Source organism: Poecile atricapillus, chromosome 3 (assembly GCF_030490865.1).
Source record: "Poecile atricapillus isolate bPoeAtr1 chromosome 3, bPoeAtr1.hap1, whole genome shotgun sequence".
Classification (NCBI taxonomy): Eukaryota; Metazoa; Chordata; class Aves; order Passeriformes; family Paridae; genus Poecile; species Poecile atricapillus.
In genome coordinates this window covers 96479263-96493878 of record NC_081251.1, presented here as the reverse complement: position 1 = coordinate 96493878, position 14616 = coordinate 96479263, and the positions used below count along the sequence as shown (strand labels likewise).

The 14616-nt window shown below is 40.0% G+C and overlaps 1 protein-coding gene across 45 annotated transcripts in view; it reads left to right on the top strand.

Annotated features, from left to right (window-relative positions):
- Positions 1 to 14616, top strand: part of ESRRG (estrogen related receptor gamma) — a 387839-nt gene that overhangs the window by 154468 nt on the left and 218755 nt on the right. For 15 of the 45 annotated variants that reach the window (XM_058835879.1, XM_058835826.1, XM_058835862.1 and 12 more), the window contains one exon: positions 8122 to 8180. The exons of 19 other annotated variants lie outside the window; for them this stretch is intronic. Coding sequence is in view for 15 of the 26 variants with exons in the window: in XM_058835826.1 (XP_058691809.1) it covers positions 8122 to 8180 (59 nt within the window). In the remaining 11 variants the exon portion in view is untranslated. Of the gene's footprint in view, positions 1 to 8121; positions 8276 to 14616 lie in introns of all 45 variants that reach the window. 11 more of the 45 variants (XM_058835848.1, XM_058835852.1, XM_058835850.1 and 8 more) reach the window with 1 other exon arrangement.

The following is a 14616-nucleotide window of genomic DNA, read 5'->3' as shown; positions in this document are numbered from 1 at the left end:
AGGTTTGGGATAGTCTTTTTAGGCATCTCATCCATAGGGTTTTTGCAGTCACTTAGGATGACACCCTGTGAGTTTCCTTAGCATGGCAGAGAACATAGCTCTCCTTCCACACTACGTAGGTTTTGTAGATTGGCAGAATACCTAAATTAGCCTTATCGCTGGCTTCAGAGACAGTAAATACAGATAGGTAAAAAGCCTTTTTGGAGGGAGATGTTTTTTGTGAACTTAAACACAGACAGGAAGAGAACTGGTCTGGCATTTGGAGTGAGATGAGTTGTTAGCAATTAATTGTGAATTGAACAGGAGGAGGCAGTTTCTGGTGTTGCTTTGGGGATTTGAGTCCCTGTTGCTGTTACTCATATAAGGTATGTGGCTCATACGTTAAGTGCCTGACCTTGCTTGCTTTTTCCCCTCTCCTTTTTTCCTGATATGAACTGAATAGGTAGGCAGATATATCCAGTTCTGGTCAGCCTAATTGGCGCTAGAGGTGATACGGTGCTACACCAGGACAGGGTCACCTTTAGGTTTAGGCTCCTGGCTGGAGCACAAGAAATACGTGTGCTCCCAGCAGCTCTCTGGCTGGTCCCTTTGAACTGCAGTCTGTATTGGTCATGGTGGTCTTCTGTCATGGCATTTGTAATGTTTCTGGGGCAGGTGGATCTCACCTGGAACAACAGATTACCCCTGAACTGTAAATAAGAGCCCTAGATAGAGATTCCTATAAGCAGGTGACCAGCTTTCAAAAATATAATATTCTATCAAGCATGTTTCATGTTACAATGTTTGAATCTGTGTTCTCTTTAGAATAAGAAGGTGAGTTCCTCCTGCAGTATTACATTGTTGCTATACTAACATGTGAAGAGAAGCCTGACTAGATATGCTTTAATATATTATTCATGAGGGAATTACCTGTTTAAGCTTAAATATTTTAGTGGGCAGTATTAAATATTTGGCCATGTTCAGTCCTGGCATACATAGAATCACCTTTTCTGAAGTGAGTGAAGCTCTTTCTACTTCTGCCAGACCCAAGTTTAGGTAGGAGACTTCCAGTCTCGTAACTAAGCTTGTTCAACACCAATACAAAGCTCTTTTATGAAAAGAGAAATATAAAGCAATATAGGCAAATCTATAATTACTTTGGCCACAGAACAAACATAATATTTCTTCCTGCTTGGAAGGGCCTAACCTTTTGCAGGGAGAGTACGATCTGTGATACCTCTGGTATTGATAGCGTTCCTACAGCAACTGCATTTTCCAGCAAACTTTGTACTAGCATAAGATGCTTCTGGTTTATTCCATTGTGTAGAGGGGAAAGGAAACTGTTTGTAGTTCATGGCAATGCCTTCCTGGGCATCTGATTTTGAACAGTGCATCTCAGGGTGTTTTGCTGTATGGAGTTGCACTGGAAGTGCGTCACTTCCAGTCTGTTTAATTGGAGTCTTGGGTGACACTTCTCTGCTGCTTCATCCATGGATAGAAAGATGACATACATTTTAGCTTTAAGTACACTGCAAGGTTGGAAAGTAAAGTTGAGTTTGCTCTGAAACAGATATATTGGCTTCCCATGCTTTGAAGACAAATGGAGTCTCATCCATCGCTGCTACACCAGTATGCTGGTGCTGTTTCTTTCAGGCTGCTTTGGATTAGGATTTCAGTTTGCCCTTCCTTCCTAATGGGGTCCCTTGGTGGAGAATGCCATCCAAGAGCAGGATGGATGAGGTGCCCTAAGGACCTGTATCAGGCTTGCCTTTTAAGCAATTCCTTGCTGAACAGTGAACTGGACTTTTCTTTGAGTGCTGTGTGAGGATATGAATTCAACTTTGAGATGAAAAAATGAAACAAACACCACATACACTAGCATATGTCAGCCTGAAAGCACACAGTATTGGGTGGAAGTATTCATCTGCATCTAAAATGATTCTCCTGTAATGCCTTCAGTATTTCCCCAGGGCTTCTTTCTTTGTTCCAACTCCCTGTGGAAGAGGCTGAGAAAAATGGCTGGTGTGTTCAGTTTGGCCACTGTCAGCGCCAGGCTTGCAACAGAATTAATTCTGTCCTCCCTAACGACCATCAGTTGCCTCATTGCCACGGAAGGGGCCCTTCTGTCTGCAGGATCACTGTAACAAAGTTTGGTTACACAGAAAAACATGCTGGAAAGGCTGGAGTGTTTCTGGTTGCCTGTGTAGCTGTGTGACACAGGTTTTTCTGTTGGGTGACACTTTCTGTCCCCAGGGTGAGCTCTCTAGGAACAGCTGGCATGCCTGATGCTTGGCATGTTACAGGTTTTGTTTTTTCTATGAAAACTTAGCCACATGTTTCCTTCATGTTATGGGGAAAAAGATTTAAAAGAAGAGAGCAGGATTAAAGAAACCCATGTGCTGTATCCACTGTGTCTGTGTCCTCCCCTGGGGTTCTGGGTTCCCTGAATATGTTTGTGAGCCCAAGTGGGTCTCTGCATACGGAATGTTTCTTTGCACTGGGATGCATTCTTTTTTGGGGTTGGACTTCTCTTTAAATTTATTAGTCCACCTGTCACACAGGTCCACCTGCATGCAATGCAAATATTTTTTAAGGCAATGTTGTTTAATTTCAGCAAATTCAGACCATCTTACTCAGTGGTGCAAAACTCATTCCCTATTTCTATTTCCCAGACCAGCACAGGCCATGAATGTTACCTGCGCAGTTAGATGCTGTTGGCAAAAATGTAGGAGAAAAGTGTCCTAGAAGGGAGCACTAATCAGCAGATTCTGCTATGTTGTGAGCAATAGCTCACATGTACTAGGGTGTGAAGCTGAGCACATCCCTTTTAAATGGTTGGTTTTGGTTTTAATGTTGAGCCCAGCTGTTCCTTGAAACACTCTGTACAGTACAGTAATTTAGAGTGTAATGATCTTGTATAAGGAGGCAGATGTGAATCACAGGTGAACTACTGCTGAATGATGGCAAGGGTGTGAGCACTCCCCCTGCCCTTGTCTTTCCCCTCCCAGTCTCTCAGTCTCCTAGATTTATTTTCTCGTCTCCCAGATTTATTTTCTTATCTACTACTGCTTATTTGCGAGACAGGTGGGCATATTCCAGTATAAGTCTGATGAGCCTGCTATGTGCTGGTTGATCTGGTTCTCATGGTTGATTTTAATGTCTTTTTCCACTTTGCCTACCCTAAGAAACCCCTACTGCCTCAAGTAGCTTTGCATGTACCAATAAGTGTATGTCATAGTGAGAAGCAAAACAGAGAATGTGTCTTCACCCAAGATTCGGAAACGGTAGGAAATGACCTCTTACCTTTTTTTTTTGGTTTTTAGATCTTTAAGCCCTAAGCCACCCTAAATCTACTGTCCCTATAAAAAGCTGCATTTTAAAAGGCTTTAGGAGGCTTGCTGACCTTGCAACCTACTTTGTAAGGAGTCTGCACCCACAGCTATTAAACAAAATTAATTTCAGCACTTTTAAATTGTTAATCTTGCAAAAGACAACTTGCTTGCTCTCCAGTGATCCCACAGGTCATCATTCTGTGAGCTGCAAGCCATCACCAGGGTTCATGGCTCTCAACATCATGAGAATGCTTTTGGTCTCCCAATTGCCTTGCAAAATTAATTCCTCTGCCCTCCACGGTTCCTCCCCAGCAGCTCTTTGAGATCTGGGCTCTTCATGAGCTTGTTGTATGTCACAGCTATTCACCAGTAGCCACGCCACAGATTATTCCCGTTTTGAAGTTATTCTGTCCTAACTCAGTTGCTTCTCAACTCCTGGAAATTAACTTGGGGCAGCAGGACATGAATTCAGGTAGGAAATGACAAGTTTTGTTTTCAGAGTTTTAGGGTTCCTGTTGAAAGGCTGATGTCTAAGTTACATTTCCCCATATCCATAGGGCAGATGTTTTACCAGATATTAATTTATTTTGAATCTTCTTAAGTGCATTTTTTCTGCCTGGCCATGAAACTTGAAAATGTTGTGGTTTTTCCTCCAGGTGGGATATGTGTGAATGCACTGGGGGTGGGGAAGAAAGTGCACGCTGTATCTGCTGTTATCGTGCCTGCTCCTTCCACCTCTTTTGTCTCTGCCACTCAAGCCAATTTCAGCCATCCGCCGACTCTCATTTGGGATAATAGCCTCTCTTTTTACTGTTGTCTTGTCATGTTTGATTCGGCAGCACAAGGGTTTTAAATTAGCCAAAACGTTTGCATGCTGAGCTTACTCCGCTGCCACTACCAGTTGTAGAGCCACTAAACCACTTGATGCTGAAATTGATGATTGCTCGGAAGGAATAAGAAATTGTTGGTGGCTACCGGGAAGATTCATTCACGCCAAGCCCCTTTTAAGAAACCTGGGGGGGAGGGAGAGAGAGATTTCCTTCAGTTTCCTGCTGCCTGGCTGGTGGTTGCATTGTGCTTGTGCCAGGTTCCTGCTGAGTGATTACAGCCTTGCTAGGCTGCGTAGTTCCTGTGATTTCAGCGTAAAAACAGAAGAAGAAAAATACAGAGGGAAAAGGAAAGGGGGGTGGGATGAAGCTCCAAAGACTTGTAGTTCTTTTCAGTAACACAGAATTGCGATGTTTTAACTCACCGCCCGCCTTTTTGTTGTTGTTGTTGTCTAATTTATTCCCCCTGGCTGAAAGTTTACTGGTTAGAAGTTTTACTCTGTAGAAAAACTACTGTATTGGCCTGCTTTTGTTGGTGATACTAAACCACAGCCAGACTGTAAGCAGTTTTTAATATTCTTTGGATTAAAAATGATCCATCGACAATGGGATCAGGGATCACCAAGAAACTATACAAACCACCTAATAATACCCCCTCATGCCCCCCTAAATGCCTTTTACTTGTTTACATTGGTGTTTAAAGACAGCAGTTATAAGGGAAAAGAAGATGACAGTGCTTGAGAAGACGTAAAAAGAGAAAATAAACATCAGATTAAATGTGAACAGCTAGGGTTATATTATGGATATAATTGTATTTCAGAACTACATACAATCACGTATGCAAAGTGAAAGAATCTTTTATTTCTTTTTGGAAATTTTGGTGGATTTCTATTTGAAGAGGCAGTATTTTGTTATTTTAGTTAATTTTTCATATTCCACCACTAACTCCTGGGTTCCAGTGATGACAGGTAGTCAAATGGTCAGAAAGGTCAGTAAGAGACCCATGTATGATGGCTTGGGGTTTCCAAGTCTGAAGACAAACACTATCTATCAGAAAATAGTAGCAATTGTTAATTTAAAACAAAACATCCATCCAGACCCTCTATTAGCCATATATGCAAGTTCCCAGAAGTTAGAGACATGGCTTCAGATATATAATTCATTACACAGTGTCACAAGAAAGACCCTAAATAAACACATGGGAATACGATTGCGAAGCATCCAAGCCAAGAAAGATGTTCTCATTGTATCTAATATTGCTAACATTATTGTTACTAATATTCTAGCACTTATTTCCCTGATTACTAAGCCACATGTTCTCTTGCAAAAGACAACCTTTTTTTTGCCAAAAGGAAGAAAAAAAAATAATCTTGTAAATTTGGAGGTGTTGGCATCCAGCTTTATTTCTCTTGCATGTAATAAATCGTGAAGAAATCATGAGAATGACTCAAGCTCTAAAAATACGAATCTAACTAAGAGGCCGAATCTCTGGGGCCCAGCAGTGCTGTGCTGTTGTGCAAGCCCAGCTCTAAGGGCTTCTGTCCATGCCAATTAGCAGTAGATTGGAAAGCCAGGCGACCATGATGGCTTTAGTCCTGTTATCTAACTGCTGCACTGTTCAGAATTTCTGATTTCCCTGCAAAATCATGACAGATGTATTACAAGAAAATATATTGGTTGAGTAGCTAGTGAGAGAGTTAATGCAAGGGATAATAAGTAGCTAAGGCGATGTCCTCCAGCAGACTTTGATGTGGTTTGATAATATATGGGACGGGTCAATCTGCCCTATTAGCAAATGTAGCCAGTTTATGCTCTACATACAAACTAGAGATTTGATAAAGCACTAAATTAGTTTTCACAAGGTATTAGATGTTAGATACTTAATGGGATCATCATGCTTTTGCTACACTTGGTTAGGATGTGTTCTGTAACAGAAGCATGCGGCAGCATGACATTTCACCAGGAAAAGAAGCATGTCTTGTGACTGAATCACGAGTCTGGGAATTAGAACATCCAGGCATTGCTTGGCTTCTGAATTACTGTTTCCCTGACTTGCAGAGAGGTTTCCCTTTTCACATCTGCAGAATGGGACTGCGTTCTTCCCTTTCCTCTTTGCCTCTTTGCAAAGCTACCACTGCTTTTAGAATGTATTTTTTTTTTCATCCTTTGGAGGAAGTAATCATAAATCTGTGAAGCTTCAGTCATATGAAACTAATCCTGTCCTACTCAGTAGGTGCTGGGAAAGTCCCTAGACTTGATGCTAGAAAATTTACAGGTTCAAGCAAATCTAGATAAGAAACTTTAGTCGATTGTGAAAGGAAAAGCTGAGGGGTTTGATGTCCTGCTGCATTCCGTGTTTCCTCTGTGCCAGTGGTCAACTAGTAATTTAAAACTCAGATGACTAATTTAGTGAAGCCAATAACATTTTTATAGTCAAAAATCCACTGGCAAGATATATCATGTGGGTATAAATCTGCATACCTGCACCCATTCTAGCAGAGAGAAATGTGGGTGAAGAAGTCAGCCTTCCTGGGGCCGCACAGAGAATCAGTCTGAAACAGGACTTTGGTCTGACCACTCCCTTTATCCAAGCTGGTGTGTGGTCCACTAATGCTGTGGACCAAATGTGTGGTAAATAAAAACCTGTAACTGCTGACAGTAGTGTGTGCCCACAGCTACATTCAGAAAAATATGCTTTAAACACATTAAGTGTTTTGTGTTTCTCACATGGATCTAAGTTTTTTCTAATGTTATTTTACCCTCTGGTTACAGACAATGTTCTTAAATACATTTGGAATGCATCATTTTACTTTCTGTAACATCTCACTGCATATGCAAGTAACTGATCCTGAGTGACCGCTGCCAGGCTTTGCACTTTGAGCACTAGGGAGACATTCTTGCCTTTTTGTGAAATGCAGCAAGAGTGTCATGTATAAAATGATCCTGTTTGAAAGGATAGAAGCCGTATCCCAATATAGATCACAGTGGAAAATGACTCAAAATTACATGACAGCTTCTCCCCCATTCACCTTCTTCCCCTCCCTTTCCCTTTCTCAGCCTGTTTCCCAGTTGGGCTGTGGTAAGAAACGCGTCGCGTATTGTGACATTTTAGTTTACTGTTACTAATAATCCCTTTGCATCTTTCATTAGTGTGTTATTTATAGGATTGCAGAAGGGCATTAGTACCACTTGGCCTCTGAGGTGGTACTGCCACTGTCCCAAGGACTGAGATGATTTTGAAGGGTGCTGGGTTGCACCCTGACCTTGGCAGTGGGCTTACCTAGCTTCAGCAGAAGCCTTGGGTTAAAATCATGTGGTTTAAAACCTGCTGAGGCCAGTGTGAAATTTAGATGTTTTTATAAACAAGAAGACTTTGCCTCATAACTCCTGCTAAGCCTGCACCTGATGAGCTGCTCGGAGCTGGAGGGCTGTGTTTTCCCTAATAAATTCCTTTTTTTGAACCCACTTGTTAGTCAAGCGTTGTGCACACTAACTACAGCGAGGGCCCTGGGCATAAATTACTCTCACGTGGCACTGTCTCCAAGCAGCCCCCCAGTTATGGATTACTTTGTTCTCGACTTGACAGGAACATAATTAGAACTGTTGATGAAATCTACCAAATTGTTCCTCCGTGGCCTCAATGGTCAGGAAATTTGGCTGAGTCGTATTTGTCACCGACGTAAAGGCTCTAAACACTTCATATTAACTATGTTATTAATGTGCCCTCTAATCTGTCCGTGAATTGGTAACACTTGGAGGGAGCTTGTGCTCTAATAGCAGCTTGTGATGAATTCATTGTAATGCTGTTCAAAAGTTTCTGGAGGGTGGGGAAAAAAAAAAAAAAGAAACCTTAATAAAAAGTGAATATTTCTAGGTTGTTTTTTTTCTGTATGTGCTATTTTATGTTATACAGTTTTGTTTTGTTTTGCTTAACTGGAGATTCATTTAGGCTCTACATTGACAGACCGTTTTCTGTTCTATAGGATTTGCTGACATTTGGGCTGTTTCATTGCCAGAGGAGGCTTTGTGTGTCCCAAAGGAAGTGAGTGATCTGGCCATAACAAATCCTGCCAAAATATTTTAACACCGTTACGATTTTCTAATGCAATGCGTAGTGAATGTGACTAGAAAAGGATGGTGAGTCCATGAAGGGGGTTTGCTCCCTCTCCTCTGCGATTTTTGGTGGAACGAGCACGCCACAGCTGCTGGGGGGTGGGAGAGCACAGCTAGCAGTGGGAGGGGTGTTTGCCTCCTGAACTGTGTCCATTCAGGTGCAGCAAGGGCTCAGGCTTAATCTTTAAACCAACGTTTCAGATTCTGGTCCTGCTCTTGAACTTTGCTAGAGTCCCAGGGTCGTCAGAGACAGCGTTTTAGTGATGTTAAAAAATGTGTTTTGGCTGCTGTAAGTGTTCAGTGTAAGTTTAAAAGGGAAACGTGTTAGACACTTATGGATGGGAGAAGTTGACACTCTTACCTTCAAAACAAAGGGTTGTCTCATACTTCAAAATAGTTTTGAGGAACATTAAGGTGGCTCTTAACTATATAAGCAACTCTGCTTAAGAACACAAAATTAAGAGTTCTCACATGTAGTGTTCAGGGAATGAAGACAATTCAGACAAACTAATGTTTAGCTTAGAGCTGTAGGTATGGGAAAGCTAAAATTTATATTCCCAAGCTATTCTCTAGAGCAGCAGGTAAATTAACTGCTGTTTTTCTAATACTCTGGTGATTGGTTTCTTTTCAATTTAATACCATCCACTGCCCTCTCTCTCCCCACATCCCCCCAAAAAACCCAACCCAAATTATAACTAAAGTTAGTATTTAGTAAGCAATTTAAAACCTAAAACCAGTAAGCAATTTGAAATGTGTTTACTGAAGGACATCAGCCTTCATGTTGTGCCCAATGTACCACATTGGATTACTCTGGCAATTGTCTTCTGCACCAGGGTAAACTCATGTGTCTTCAGTCAACTTTACATTTACATACTTAAAAATAAACAAAGTAGCTGGCCATGTACACCAGCAAGTTTTGCTGAAGATAGGAAAGCTAGTGAGAAATAGAAAAGTTGAGCATGCCCACAGCTTTTGTTCAGGTGGGCATAAGTAAAGTCAGGCCTTTTGCTATTGATGGTGTTTCCCACTTGGATGTTTCTCTGTTTGTTTGTCTTGGAATACCAGACAGAATTGCAAGTTCTCACACTCGTCTCCTGAGCCCTTGTTCAGGTTTTCTGGGCTCACACAAACATTCTATTCCCTGTGGCCACCACATACGGCATTTCCCAGGTCCCAGGGGCAATGATGCTGTCACCAACAGGAGGGAAGTGTTAGCCTGGGAGTTAGGACTTACTTTCAGACTTTATTTTAGGATCTTAATATTCGTAAACGAAATGGGAATCTTAAATCTGCATTTTTCTCATGCAAATCAATCTATTTCTAGTAATGAGCAATTTAAGTATTTTTTTTTTAATATTGTAGTTGCCATCTCAAGAAATCAGGATCAGAATTCAGGATGCTCAAATTAGGTGTTAGTGCATACAGATATTCTGTTGATGAATCTATTATTAGAATGAAGTAGTACTTTCCCTGGGTCTGTTTCTTTTCACTGCTTTTGTCTCTTTTTCTCTCTCAGGTCATCTTATCTAAGTTTATTCTTTTATTCTTTAAATTCACCTCACCATTTAATTCATTTCTACCAAAGCCATGGGCTCTTTAAGGACTTTCTAAATTATTAGATTTTGTTACTTATTTACAGTGAGTTCAAACATGAATTGCATTTTCTTTTGTCATAGTCTTGTTTTATCATTGTTCTAAAATGGGACGTTATTTGGGACATTCTTCCCCAAAAGCATTCTTTATGCCTGTACTTCATCTGTTTTTCTAATGTGCATCTGCTGCTAAAAATTTTCTGTAAGTGAATGAGTATTGTATTGTCCTTGAATGTCATTAATTTTCTGGATTTGGGGTTATTTTTGGTTTGTTTTTTTTTTTTTTTAAGTTTCTAGTGGAAATGTCATGATATGCATCCTGTACATACAAATCTAATTTGTTACTCAGTAGACCCAAATGCATGAGGAGCAGAGCTTAATTCTGATTTCACTCGTTTAAGAATAGGAATTCAAACTACTTCTGTAGAAACCAAAGCACTTTCTCAAGGCAGGGAGGTGAGGAATGAGAGTTTGATATCAGAATTGGGTCCTGGAATATTAATTTGGTAAAACTGTATGCTCTCACAGTGTCAGCTGTGGAGAGCATATGCTAGGAGATGCTCATGTTCAAAATCAGGTTGCATAGTTAATCATTGTAAGAAATAGACTTATCACTTCATAAACCCTAGGAAAGACTGTTTTCTTTTCCAAACATTTAAATTACTGAGCCATTTTATACATTAAAACCCAATTATGACTTGCATGGTATTTCAAAGAGTTTTCAAAGCTATTTCTTTTAGGAATTGTGCATAGTCTGGAGCTTTAGCACTGAGTAGCTCATGTTTTCAACTGTATCAACTGTGGGTTTGGTTTTTTTTACCAAAATATTGTTTTGAGAATGTTCAGACTAATCAGTACAAATCCCAAGCAGCCAGTTCCAGAACATGCTTCTAAAACTAACAAACTAAAATCCCAATGTGGCCGTTGAGCTCTAGAATATACCTTAAAATTAGTTTATTTCCTTTTTCTAAGATGGTGAAGACCAGGTTAAACTAAAGGTTTTTTCTGTCTCCTCTTTTCTGCCACATTATGCAGACTGTGTGCAAAACACATTCAGAGAGAAATAAAAATCGAGATCTGTTGCAGGATTTTAGGGAATGAGATTTACCTGCTACTGATTGTTTTAAACACCACCTTCTTCCCTTCTTATTTCTAGGGGCCAGCTTAATACTTGAGTTAGACATCAGTTTAAAAAAAACCCCAAAACTCCAGAATAATCTTTTGTTTTACTCATTTGGGTTCTGGTTTGTCAGCAGAGAACTGCATGTGAATCAGATCGCACTAATTCGGTCAGGAAATGACCACTGTGGTTGTCTATAATGCAGTAGAGCTAGGAAGAGGTGTGTCATAAATATGAAGATAAAAAAAATGCACGTGACACTGGCACCATGATGAGACCACTTACAAAAGGCATTCTAGCCTTGAGCATAGAAAGTTATTCCCAGACCTTTTGGGAATTGGTAGGATGGTGTTTGGTAAATGTTATATTCCCAAATCAAGGCTTTGCTGTCATGGATATCAGGGAAAATGAAGTTTATAAGATAAAGTAATCCTACTTTAAGGGCCAAATAAGAGAGAGAATAAGTTTTCAAAATCAGGAAGCTGCTCTATGAAGGCTATTGTGGACCCAGGGTCCCTGTATAAGAAGAAGCAAAGCTGTTTGCTTTAACAAAAAGAGCTAAAAAGGGGACTAGGCTGTTCCTCACCCCAGTCATTCTTTATCTTAGAACAGAACTGAAGTTGAGATGGGAGCCTGGTGCTTCTCTTCACAAAGAGACTGTATGAATGAAAGGTTGCAAAGATATTAGAATTTACTAAGTCAAGTCATACTTGTCAATGACTTCTCTTGCTAGATATTTAAAGTTCAAGTGCTTGTTTGCTTTAGTTAAGTGCTCTGAAGTGCTTTTAGAAGTGTTGGCCCATTTATATAAACAAGTTGAGAAACTCTATTGATAGTCTTCCCAGTCAGCGTGTGTTACCCAATATTTGAATATCCTTCCTTGAGTCGCAAAAAGATTTGCAATAGCAACTTCTAAGACACGTGAGGCTTTGTTAATGCAGCATGGTGTTATTTTATCATAGACATTGCCAGAAATGCAGTTTCTCGGTTGCACACAACCATGAGGAAAAAATAGAGGGGAATCAGTAGCTCAGAAACTTTTTAACCAGAACTTCAGTGGGACTTCAGAGGAAGAATGAGCCAGAGGCCTGATTTCCTCTTGGAACATTCGCAGTAGGGAATTAATGCTTATATCTCTCCCACAGGTTTTTCTCCCTCATGCTTAGCTGTGCTAACTCAGGAATCTCTTTTAGTGCTCAGAGTCAGCCAACCAAATTTAAACACATTCCCAAACTGTGGAAAAATTCTGTTTGCACACATATGGCCACTCACAGAAAGAAAGGAAACTACCAGCACTGTTAGTGAAGGTGAAGGCTGGGATGGTGTTTATGCGCTTCCCCACGGTGATCCCTACCTGGCAGCGTTGTAGTGCTTCCTTACTAGTTGCTCTCATCAAAACATTGCTCTTCTGGAGTGATGTCCTTTAACCTAATGATACTGTTTGATACTGAAAGCCAAAGAAAGTCATAAGATTGTATATTGAAATTTAGCCTCTTTCTGTGGATAAAGAAATAAGCATTATTTATAGAGATCACTGGGGAGACCTTACCCAGTACAGTCAAGGCAGTTATCTCCAGAAAAAGTAAACTGAATGCCATCAGCAACTATCCCCCAAAATGCAATATTGTGTGAGCAATAGGGAATGCTATCTTAAAACTAAAACTGTGTCCTTCTTAAAAAAACCCAAAACAACCAGCTTGTCCTAATAATTTTAATCTGCATGTGCCGTCTTTTTGCCTACATTATGTACTGTTGGTGAGATTCAGGGGGTGTCATGTGCTGGTGAATTTAGAGCTGTTGCTAATTTAAACTGCATTTAATAAAACACAAGTTTGAAATATCTTACAAATCAGTGAATGTGGCATAGTTTGAAGATTGCTTTTGTCAAGTTTGATTAGCTCAAAGAGAAACCTTTTCTAAATATTGGTTGAGAGATTAATCAGACAATGTAAGACCTTGAATTATTCCTCATCACAGGAAAACAACATAATGTATTGTCTCATTTGAAGACTGGAAAAATGTAACTTTTGAGGATTTAAAATTTGTGTTTTAAAGATTCTACTCAAGGCAAAACTTTCAGGCTGCTCTTTTTTTAAACTGGCTTGTAATTTTTCCATATTATGCTTCATTTTCTACAGTGTATTCCCATATTACAAGCTGATAGTACCAACATCATTACGTTGAAGGATGTTCTCATTATTGACTTCATTCTCAATTAATTATAAGTTTGTCATGTTTTAATGAGTAGGATTAAACTTTCATATTCCAAATATATGTCTTGGATTGCTTGCTTAGAAGCTTTCTAAAGAATGTGGCTGATCGACTTCTCTGAATCTGTACAAGGAAGCAAAATATTCTTTGTACACATTAAAAAGTGTTTACTGTATTTACAAATACTTGCAGAAAAGGTTTAATAGCTCTCTACTTTAGAACAAACTATAGAATTTGGGCAAAAGCTTTGCTGCTCTTTTCTAGCCTTCCCTGTCACAAACTGTTGTCTTTACTAAAACAGAAATTCATATAGGTCTCTTATGTCCTATAAAATAAAGGATGGCAAAAGGGAGCACTGATGGATTTCAGGCATACCCTAATTTTCACTGGGTGATCTGTATTCATCTTCAATAAATCCCAGCTTCCTTCTGTGGCCTTTTTTACTCAGCCTCAAAAAATGAGAAGGTACCTTATACTATTACTTAATTGCCCTACCTTTGAAAAACGTGATACATTTGCATCGAAGCTGCTGCCACCTGTGCTTTTCAGATTCAGTCCTGTGCAGCTCTGCATGTTGTCTATCAGGTTTTCTCTCCTCACTTCAGTGTGCATTATTGGATCCTGTTTTCTAACACAGATCCTGGTCATATTTTCTAGCAGAAGTTTTATGTTCATTTGTCCTTTACTTCCTTGTGCGACTTCACATTTTTCTCATTAGTACAAATCAAATCATTCCTAAGAGTGCTTCTTCTTTTGCTTTTTTTGCCTGCAAAACATACACACAGGATGGATGTATTCTAGCCCTGTTGTGGGTTCACTTCTTCTGATTTCAATATGCTTAGGGTGCTTTTTTCCCCTCAGTGTATCAGTAATAATTAGATATCAGTAAACAATAAGCACCAGTAAGTTTGGAGTCTGTGTCAATGCAGACAGGTGTCATAGTAAGACCAGGTAAGCAGATTCCTCAGCAAGAAGAACTTTCATTAAATATGTTTTTACATTGCTTGTCTAGCCTATGTTGAATTAAAAATAACCTTGCAATGTGAATAGCAATGTCAACTGATATCACAGTCTGGCTGATAATACATGAGCATGATTTGGAGAGGGTTGGACCAGCATGGCCCACACCAGGTAGGAACCAAAGTCCTGGTAAATGCTCGGCAGCAATCTAACCCCCGGCCATTTCTCATGAGACCTGTTACTACAAATAGCCTGTGGCTACATTTGGGTATTCAGGTTTCGACAGGATGTGGCTGCTCTTTCTCACTTACCAGATGGCTTTTCATGTACCATCACCTGTCCTAGCGCTCCTTCCCCTCACTAACAGAGTTGTGACAAGAGCTGTCCTGATGGTTGTGAAAGCTGCTTTCTGCCTGTGGCCACCATAATTATCACATGTGGGCACCTTTATTTAGCAAGTCCACACATTCATTACTGGTGCA